A 9,997-nucleotide genomic window follows, 5' to 3' on the forward strand; every position below is an offset into this window, starting at 1 on the left:
ACCTATTGAACTGTTTCCGGAAGGCAAGAACAATGTGCCTCCATATCTGTGGGCGAAAAAACGTGATGACGTTTCAGAACAACCGCTATGGCGATCAACGAGGTCACGCTAAAGTTCCTAGATTAGAGCTTCCTACAAGCAGCTACATTCCCTTGAAGCGCAAACTGCGTGACGATGCAGGTTTTAGGAAGCGAATGGTGGCGCACAACAGAAGATCAAACTGAACGACGCCATTTTGTTCTAGTGGTATGTGCTTTGCCATTAGTATTGGTTATCGATGGTTGTAAAAAGAGGTACCAAAGAGGTTTACGTCACGTTCATGGGTCCAACCGATAAATCTACGTCTCATCCCTAGTCAGAAAACGGGCAGGAAAATATTCTGGGGCTCCTTCATAGAGGCTCAAAAGCTCCCTTGATCATCAAGAGGTTTCGCAGCACCCACCGTGCCGGGATCTTCTGCATACCCCGAACTTCATCAATGCTTGTGAGAGCTCTGTCATACGAAATGTTCATACTTTGGACACCTTCAATCGGCAAGTTTTCATGATCAGTCTCTCAACTTCGGCTGAATTATCCTAATAAGTCGAAGTGCTTGACAGCCTGGCCTCGGGTCGTCTTGCACGTCCAGGTGGCCGCGTTTAAACTCGTTGAAGCTACGACGTACTATAGCATATGTAGGACATTCCCTTCATGCACATTTACCATTCTGTCGTGATTTTTCTTTACCGAGTGATTATTTTAAATCCTAAAGGTACTGGCGGATATCTGGGTCAGGCTTGGGCAAGGTGGGAGGAGGGTGGGTGGGTGGGGGGGATTTGGCTGGAGGGAGGGGGGGTTTTGCAGAGAGATTTGAATTTAGAGACGGATGTGACATCGCCGGCAAATCGTCGCCCAGATCAATTTTGTCAATCTAATGTTGGCCATTTCACCAAAAAGCAATAATTTCTTCCTTATCAGACTGGAGTATCTCATTAAGAATTCATTTTTGAGTGGCGTAAGTGGGTAAATTGCCCCCCTCCGTCCCCTTAATATCGCTCTTGTTTTAGCGAGAATGTAACATTTTTTCTTAGCGGCCAATAAGAAGAACCTTTGTTTAATCTATAGAAAACCAAAATGCGAAATTTCTTCTGAAGAAATAAATGCCACTTACCCCCGCAATTGCATGCGAGCATCGTGAAAATCTGCAGTTGATTAGTAATACCTTGTTATTATTTGTGCATTGTAACACAGCACTTGCGGGATGGAGGAAATTGAAAGCGTATTCTAGAATGCCGGGATATTGTTTCAAGACAATTTCTTAAGGACCACTCCTTCAAAACGAAAAAAAAAAAGAAACAATGGGTAATATTTTTGTTACTTTATTGAAATAATGTACAAAAACGCCCTAAAAAATTGATTGTCATGCTAAGTGCCGTGAAACCAACTTGTGCTTGGAATAGGTGAATGACTCTGGAAGCGGGGACACGTGCGGGATTAATTCAGGTCATTCAGAGCTTGCTGAAACGCTTCTTCGACGAAAGGTGTTATTCCTTGGACCCAAAGTATTCTTGCGAGTCCCGAAAGGATAACTCCCAGTGCGTTCGAAATTTCATCCACGGTGTCTCCAACGCCGTTGATTCCGATGTGCAAGCCTTCCAGTACCACCGGAATTACATTTCTAATTCTATATTCTGTGCCAGAATCTGTCTTCGTCGTCACCAGCTCTCCTTCAAACCTCACAAGGTTAGCCTTAGAGGTGAAGGTGCCGTTGACTCCCGAACAAAGCCTCCAGGCGATGTGCATCCGCAGGGAGTACCTGGAACGCACGCTGAAGACGCTGACTGTGTCCTTTCCGCGGCAAAACGTCTTGTAGGGTCTGTCTTGCTGGAGGAGGTTAAGGCCAAATAGAGTTCCCTCTTCTAAGAAGATGGCGCGATGCAGTATTGCCACTTCTGTCTGGATGGCCACGTGCTCCTCGGGGAGTTTTCGGATTAGCTTGTCTAGCTTGTCTTCCAGCTGAGCCTTGTCGGGGACATCGCAATGCTCTGTAAGTAGGAAAGACAAAGGCCTGGCGACATAAGCCCCTGTCCAAAACTATTTTCTCAAATATCTGGAGCGTCTGCTTCGCCGCAAAGCACTTGAGAGAAACAACCGCAGCAAAGGCTGAAATTATAACTAGAGATGAAAAAATATATAATAATAATAATAATAATAATAATTTTTATTTGCACGAGAAAGTTTGCCCACTCAGCGGCGTGCAAGGCTAGACAGAAAGGTTGGTACCCTTACGCATGTGCGCCTGCTAGCCCGCCGCTGAGTAGGTGTAAACATAAACAAACAGCAGTCGTAAGTGCAAGATAACATATATACATGTATAAAAACAACGAATAATCATAACCCAGAGGGGAAGATAAAAAACCTCGCTGTGCCCCACCCCACCCCCACGCAGACCACGGCGGAGGCCCCAGCCACAAGCCCAAACACGCGAGCGCACCGCTGTGTGTGGTGCACCCCGCGCTGCCAAGCCCGGAACCGCGGCCTCCACCACGCCCCGCCCCAGGGTGACACGGAGCACGCGCGAAGAGCCTTGGGCGAACCTCTTGCGGGCCATCAACTTGTGAACAGATGCTGGCCGTTTCGTCTGTGCCGTGGCTTTAAGCATGGTGAAATACCATGCCTAGTGTCGCAACTGACACTATTTTTAGGCCTAAACATACCTTCAGTGATGGCATTCGCCCCGATCCTTTCGTATATTCCAGTGATTATCTCTCAGGTTAATATTATAATGTAAATAAATGCAAAGGTACAAGGGACCTTGACAATAATGACGCTAATAATCCTTGGAGAAGGAGAACAAGGGGGTCAAAGAACGGACACAAATTTCCAAACATGGCTATATGTCTGGTAGCGGATTTTTTCGGTCGCGCACTCGTCACCTACCTGTGTTTGGAGATTTGTGTTGGTCCTTGTCCCCCTTCTCCTTTTGCAAGGATTATTAGCGTCGTCTCTCCGGTGCTCTCAGTGGCATTCACACGAGGGAAAATTTCGAAGGTTTCTTTCCAACTTGCGAATTACGCGACGATAATGTGTTTTTGCGATGAGGCGCCATGGGAGTCAGCTACGCGGCTGAAGGGCTGAAGGCGGGGGTGATGCTCACGCGCCGAATACAACCCTGGTTTAAGGTTGGTTCAGTTCGTTTAAAAAAAAAATCAAATGTAATCCTTGCTGCATTCCATTGCGGGGGTGTAAAGTGTGGAATCCGCTACACTGGTCTGCAAACATCCCCCCCCCCCCCCCCCCCCCCCTCAGGGCACCTCGTCGGCATTAACAATGATTAGAAAATTGCACCCGGTGTTCTACGCCGTGCACATCCCTGCACAGATTTGTCCCCCGAGGCATTAAGCCTGGTGAAATACCATGCTTAGTGCCGGTTGCACCAACGCCGCTTGGCACAAAGCGGAGCTTAGCCGAGAACCTAAGCTTAGTTTCGGTTTCGTTCGGTTGCACCAAACTCGCTTATCGCTAAACCTAGCACTAAACTACGCTTAACTTGAGCGCTCAACATTGGCCGCTTTGCTTTTGGTTGTTTCTTAATAATGGATTAAAAACGTGGCGGCTGGTTTGTCGCGGTCGAAGCGGTGGACGAAATTGGTTGTGCAAAGTGTTTTAGGCTACATCAGCGTGAAAGTCTCGACAAAATGACCTTCGATTGTGACAAGGATGCAAAAAATTGTCGCGTGAAGTGTTCATCGACCCTTGTTTTCAAGTTGGCTCTCCACTCTCAAGGCGTGTTAGCCCTAACCGAGATACGTACGGAGCTGTGGGTCTGTGGGGCTCACGGGGCTCACGTCTGTCTTCCCGTTGGTTCTTCTGTCAACGAGCTTATTCGTTTGTACTTACTAATTTTCGCATAACCGTAACGTATTGTTGTTTACCACCTTGTTTATTTTCACTTGCAGCGCGTATCCTTCAATTCGATCAGCGCGTTAATTGTGGCAGTACATGATCTTGGCGATCAGCTGATTGTCGACTCCTCTGCCGTTCGCATTAGATTGCGGCGCTTTTAAGCAATAAAACAACGAAAATTTAATTTCTTTCGTTTTCCGAGTTTTTCCTAACCTCGCGAGTAGAATCTTGGCTTCAGAAAACTGTATCGTTCCATAACCGTAACTTTTTTGGTGATCGCGATTTTTTAGGAATATTTTGCTTTATATCTTTCATTCGTGGCGACGACAAATCGTAACGACTACTATGCCAGGTTCGTTCATTGCCGTAACGGGGCAGGCTGGGGCAGGCGATACGAAGAGACGACTGTTCTTATCGGCACGATTTGATGTACTAGTCGGAGTTTTTTTTTCTGAACTCGACAGTGTGAAACTGAAGTCCGTTTGAGGCTGCAGCGGATGTTCAACGACGGTACAGTGCGGTTGTGTCACCTTGCTGATAGCAACGAGTACCGTCGATGCAAGGTCTCGTGACCTGACCTCTCGACGACTTCTATTCGACGATCACGGGCATTTTCGCAGCTGCCGTGGCGAGTTCGTCACTGTTTTGAACTTCATCGGCCTCAGGCTTGACTTGATTTTAGTAGTCATCTTACCTCCCTACTTATATCGATGATGTTTTGTCTTCAGCGATGTAGCGAGTAGAGTCCCCGATGGCTCCTTCACCTCAAAATGTGAGCACGAGAACTACTACCACTGTCAAAATATCCTGTTATCAACCCATATTAAACACACAGTCACAGATGTAAAGAGCATTCGTGTTTCTTTGAAGCTTTGACTTCTGTTATATAAAGTTAAACGAAAAAATGATTGAATTTGGAGACCTTTAATTTGTTACTCACCGAAGAAATACAGCGAAAAGCAGACGCCGACGACGACTACTACCGCAGTTTTTTTGTTTTCGTTTTTTACATCACGTGATTCCTCTCCGCCAATCGTATTCGTCCCTCTAAGCGTTCCCTAGTTCGCTCTGTTTGCCCCTAGATTCCCTACGCAAATCCAGCGTTTAGCTAGGGGCGCGTCTGTAAAGCCGGCTTAACGTTGGTGCAACCGGAATTTAAACCCGTGCTTACATGAGCTCGGTTTAGGGCGCTAAGCCGGCTTAGGAAAGTGCCGCTTTGGGTTAAGGTAAGCGCTGTTGGTGCAACCGGCCCTTAGTGTCGCAACTTACACTAAGCACTTTGCCGGAAAATAGACGCTCCAGACTAGAGTGCCTTCATGTGCGCTTCGCATAAAGTGATGCCAACTGCCTGTTTCCCTTTCCCACACCCTCTTCCACCGCCATTTTGTTCCTCTCATTGTTCCCCCGTGCGCCGCAAAGTGGCCTTTGTGTCCATCGGTAATCCCATCCGAGGGGGAAAATGCTAATCCTCCCTCCGTGGGTTCCACAACGCTGCTCCGAACTTCTGAGATAAGGTGCTTGTTTCCGGGAGGGTTATAAGCCCCACGGATTATCGCCGAGGAACAAAATGGCTGCTGGTTTGTCGGCGAGTGGTATTACAAAGGGTGGCATCACCCTAGCAAAGCGCACATGAAGGCTCCCTACTCTAGGGTGCCTACATGTTTCTGCCGCTCCGCTGTTTAGGGTGGCGACAACGTTTGTGATACTTGTTGCCGACAAACCAGTGTTGCCTACATCGTTACCATGGCAGCCTCCGCTGTTTCGTCGACCATTTTGTCACACTCGCCGGTCGTGCGCTCGCGCTACTCCGCTAATCCTCGTTAGGGCTAGGGAGCACCCACCGCTCTCGTTCCGACGGCGAGGTTTCGGCGTGCGGTGCCGTTCTGTTGCGTTCCATTTTGTCGAGAGGACTCACGTTTCGATAAACGCAACGCATACTTCCTGCTCGCAACTTCAAAGTATGAAACACCCGAATAATGAGAGCGACAGCCAGCACGACGACCGCCATCCCGCTGAGCCTCCGACTCGTCCGACTCTTCTTATGAACGGAAACGGAAGCGGCCTCACAGTGTAGCCGCTGTGTCGAAACTACGAAAACTCAACGTTGTGTACGTTTAGCCAAATAAGAAGTGGGTCAAAATGGCGGTGGGAGAGGATCTGCGAAAGGGTAACAAGAAGTTGGCGCCACCCTAAAGCGCAGCGGAAACATGTAGGCACCCTACCCTACTCCAGACGTTTTCGTGTGTAGCGCAGCCCCACTACCTCAGCATACGCAGTTGATGGGACTTGTAAAAAACCACTCCTCCCTATCACTATCTCTTGCAATTTTCTTTCATACCCAGATATGATTCTCTACAAAACTGAAAACAAATGCGTCAATTTGGCCGCTCTGCCATCCCAGTGTGAGCTGACAGCAGATGCTTATCAAAGGTATTACCAATGTCACCACCTCTGATAGCATTACGTTATTTTTCCTTTTTTTTAAATTCTAATTGGATTGAGACGACGGCTGACTCGTTTATTATATATATATATATATATATATATATTTCAATGTGCCGTAAGAAGAATAGAAACCAGGTATACACAACTATTTTAGATGTTATTTGAAAAAATATTCCGCATTGAATTTTGTTTCTTTCATAAACAAAAGGTAACGTTTACGCATTCAAATATCTCATAATAAAATAAATGCCCGGAAGCATAAGATATAGATTTACCTGATTTTGGAAGATCCTCAGTCCAAACTAGGTTGAAACAAAGTAGCGTCAGGAAAGTCACAAGGAATGCCATTCTAGTTCACAACTTTGCTGTAACAAATAGCATGATAGTAACATATTTTACACTCATTCCTCGCGATCCTTGTTCAAAGTAGCACATCAAGAGTTTATATTAAAGTTATATTTTTAACTAAATAAATAGCCCTCTTCAATATTCTACCGGGTGTACCAACTAGCCGCCAGGCTCTTTAAATCGACCGCGAAATTTGGTTTCTTAACCGATCGTGCTACGATTTTGTGCAGCGTTGCGCACTGACGGTGCAATTTTTTTGTAAAAAGAGTGAGCTTACCGGAGGAAAAATAAAGAAAGAAAAAGGCTTAGCTCCTATGCATACGCAGGGAAGCCAGCGGTCTTCAAACAATACGGTGCCGTTTACCACGGGAGAAAAAAGAGAGCTCAAGCGGTCGCGATGCCAACAGCCGCCAACGAACGAGCATATAGACGCTTTCAGGCATCTGTGCATGGACGCCGCCATAACCGACCTTCAGTTTTTGTTTCCTCTTATTTCATTCGCTTCACTTCTTTATTGCCACCGCAGGACAGGTTACTGCCCCTATAGGTGCTAGTGTATCCTTCTCTCTTGCATATGCCTTTGAGGAGGCTCGTCAGCGCCCGCTTCAGTGGCTCCACATTTTGGCAAGACAAGAGAAGGTCGGCAATGGCGGCTCAATATTGCGCGTGTTTAAAGCGTCTATAACGCCGAGAGCCGGCGTATATAGCTGACGATGTTTTCGACTCAAAAGCGGCGTGAGCTTTTTTCATATCAGTTGCAAATGCATTATTTTATCATCCTTACTAATAAAACACAATGAATTGTACGGTTACTTTAACTGTTTTTTTTTCTTTTTTTTTTGTACATACGTCGTTTGCTTTTGAGTTCCTTGTTGTTACCGTGCCTGTTTTTGTTCTTGCGACTGTCGCCACCTGCGGAACGCGCGCCGCTTTTGAGTCGAAAAGATCGTTTGCTAAAGACGCCGGCTCTTGGCGCCGTATGCTCGTTCGTTGGCGTCGCGACCGTTGGCGCCATCTGTTGTCTCCTGTGCAAAACGGCGCCGTATTGCTTCAACACCGGTGGAATCGCTGCATTTACATGGGAGCTAAGCCTTTTTCTTCCTTTACTTTTTCCTCAGGTAAGTTCACTCATCACAAATTAAACAAAAAGAAAAAGGAAAAGCGCCATCTGTGGGCAACGCTGCACAAAATCGTAACGCGATAGGTTAAGAAACCGATTTTTGCGGTCGATTTAAAGACCCTGGCCGCTAGTTGGGACCCACGGTAGTATATTCATTGAAGATGCAGATATATTAATATATATTTGACAATATTCTTTGACTCGGACTTTCAGACATAATTATCAAAGGGGCGATGTGGGCGACTTGGTTCATTGTCACAAAAGGGTGTAAACAGCGTGGGAAGAAGGGATCAATTAAGAAGTATATTAGACATAATAAAATGTAAGAGAGGGAGCAGGAAATGGTTGGAGAAGCTACCTGACGAGGCTTCTGTCCACTTAAACGCGTTACAGCAGTCGTAGCAGCAATATTGAAATTATACATATATCAAAATATACATACATATACATCATGCACCTGAATAAACTAAAAAGAACCTAAATATTTTACAAGCGGACACTCAGCTAAACATGTAAACATGGATGAATGTTTAGTTGAGTCAGCGCTTGTATTCTTTTTGTCTTTATTCTTTCTCTTTGTTTTTGTGTGCTGATAACTTCTTTAAATATCAATAATCGTTTTCAATTCACAAATCAAATATTCGAACGCCTGTCAAATATACACAGATTGCATCCACTGAGTCCTGCGCAACATAAGCACCAAATTGCAAACGTTTTACCAATATTTAGACTACTGCTGTACGATTGATGAATTCAACTTCTGAATAAGATCGATTACGATCGATATTGCTTCCCCGAGTAATTAAATTTAAACCAAACGAAATAAAAGTACGAGGGAAACGGGGACGGGGGAGGGGGGGATGATTCCTACTGCTGTTGTCTGCTAAACCAAAACTAAAAGCACTTTTGTGGAAGAATATCGAAGAAACTATTTGCCTCAGCTTATACACTGATTATATTTAAGCGTCTTCACTTCATACTTAAGCGCGCATACGATCAAATCCCCAGTTCAGAAGACATATTGAGCCGTTTATCCCATGTTTTAAAAAACATGGTATACTCAAGGCTAACCAAATTTATGACTTCAAGTTAATGCAACGTATCAAAACTGAGAAACTTTATGATAAAAATACAAGTGATGTAGAGCACAGATACACCTTTTGGCACTCTTTAAGACGACCCCCACAGATTCGAACAAATTACGGAAAGCAAACTAAAGATTATCAGGTGACCAAATTATTAAATTCAATTGGGACCTTCGTGGATTTTAATAACTCTTTTTCTAAATTTAAAAAAGAGCTGAGGACACTCTTGGTGGGCAGTGACACTGTTTTATAGCCATTTTTATACATGTACAATTTGATGGTTCTTATTTTTTGAACTTGTGAAAAAGTTTCTTTCACAATCTATATTACTAGTTGCGATCCTCATGATGATGTATTATAAAGCTATGACATTATTTGAATTGCTGATTGTTCTACAACTGCATGAGTGTTTACTATACAGTGTACCGTATGTACGAAATGCAAAGAGGACAGAGACCTTCGTCAGGCATTTTCTGCCTTTAGTCTCTGTTCCCCTTTCGGTTGATCCGAAAGGGGAATCAGCAGGGTCAAGAATTGTGAATTCACTCTTTTTTGTATCTCATGCCTGGAAATAGACGACTCCATTAATCCATAGTATTACTTGAATAAATGAAGGCGATTGATCGGGTCAAAACTTCTAAACAATGACTTCCCTAGTTTAGTTTAAATATCAAGCCAGAATCATGTATACCCATTTGAAGGATCAAACAGTCTATAGAGTATGCCTTACCTGGATTGAAATATCCCTAGAGCATCCGGAGGTTCGGAGAGGTATGATCTGATGCGACCAACGTCGAGTGATGAAGTTATAGACAGTCCAGACATTATAAACGGGTTTCGCGCGCCGTAAATATTGTCGTTTGCCACTACACAGACCGGGAGTGCCCCTGAAGCTATTTCCTGTCACCCGCCAATAACTGCTTACGTTTCTAAATTCACACGGAGAAAAATAAACGTCCGTTGGTCGTCGCAAGCAACAACTGAGCGACACTGTTGGCAATGCTGATTTGATCGTAAGAAGTGCTTAAAGGTGTCCTGCAATCATATTTAGGCGTCTGCCTTTTTTTGCGGTTTCCACGTCTCTTGGGGTTCGGGCAAGACAGCGGGCACGGAG

General features: G+C 45.0%; 1 protein-coding gene across 1 annotated transcript; it reads right to left on the reverse strand.

The window, feature by feature from the left end:
* Nucleotides 1-1,473: 1,473 nt before the first annotated feature.
* Nucleotides 1,474-6,680, reverse strand: LOC120839555. Its single transcript, XM_040209862.3, has 2 exons — nucleotides 6,606-6,680; nucleotides 1,474-2,024 (listed from the first exon to the last, which is right to left on the reverse strand). Exons 1-2 carry the CDS (start codon nucleotides 6,676-6,678, stop codon nucleotides 1,474-1,476), a joined length of 624 nt encoding a protein of 207 aa, XP_040065796.1. The 5' UTR covers nucleotides 6,679-6,680.
* Nucleotides 6,681-9,997: the final 3,317 nt, after the last annotated feature.

The sequence above is a fragment of the Ixodes scapularis genome, unplaced genomic scaffold (assembly GCF_016920785.2).
Source record: "Ixodes scapularis isolate PalLabHiFi unplaced genomic scaffold, ASM1692078v2 PGA_scaffold10__122_contigs__length_95168666, whole genome shotgun sequence".
In the NCBI taxonomy this organism is placed as follows: domain Eukaryota; kingdom Metazoa; phylum Arthropoda; class Arachnida; order Ixodida; family Ixodidae; genus Ixodes; species Ixodes scapularis.

Bases quoted from the DNA above. Each gene is read 5' to 3' on its own strand.
- LOC120839555 (XM_040209862.3), bottom strand. From the start codon at position 6,678: ATGGCATTCCTTGTGACTTTCCTGACGCTACTTTGTTTCAACCTAGTT. The intron at 2,025-6,605 runs GTAAATCTATAT...TCCTACTTACAG, and splicing joins TGAGGATCTTCCAAAATCAG to AGCATTGCGATGTCCCCGAC.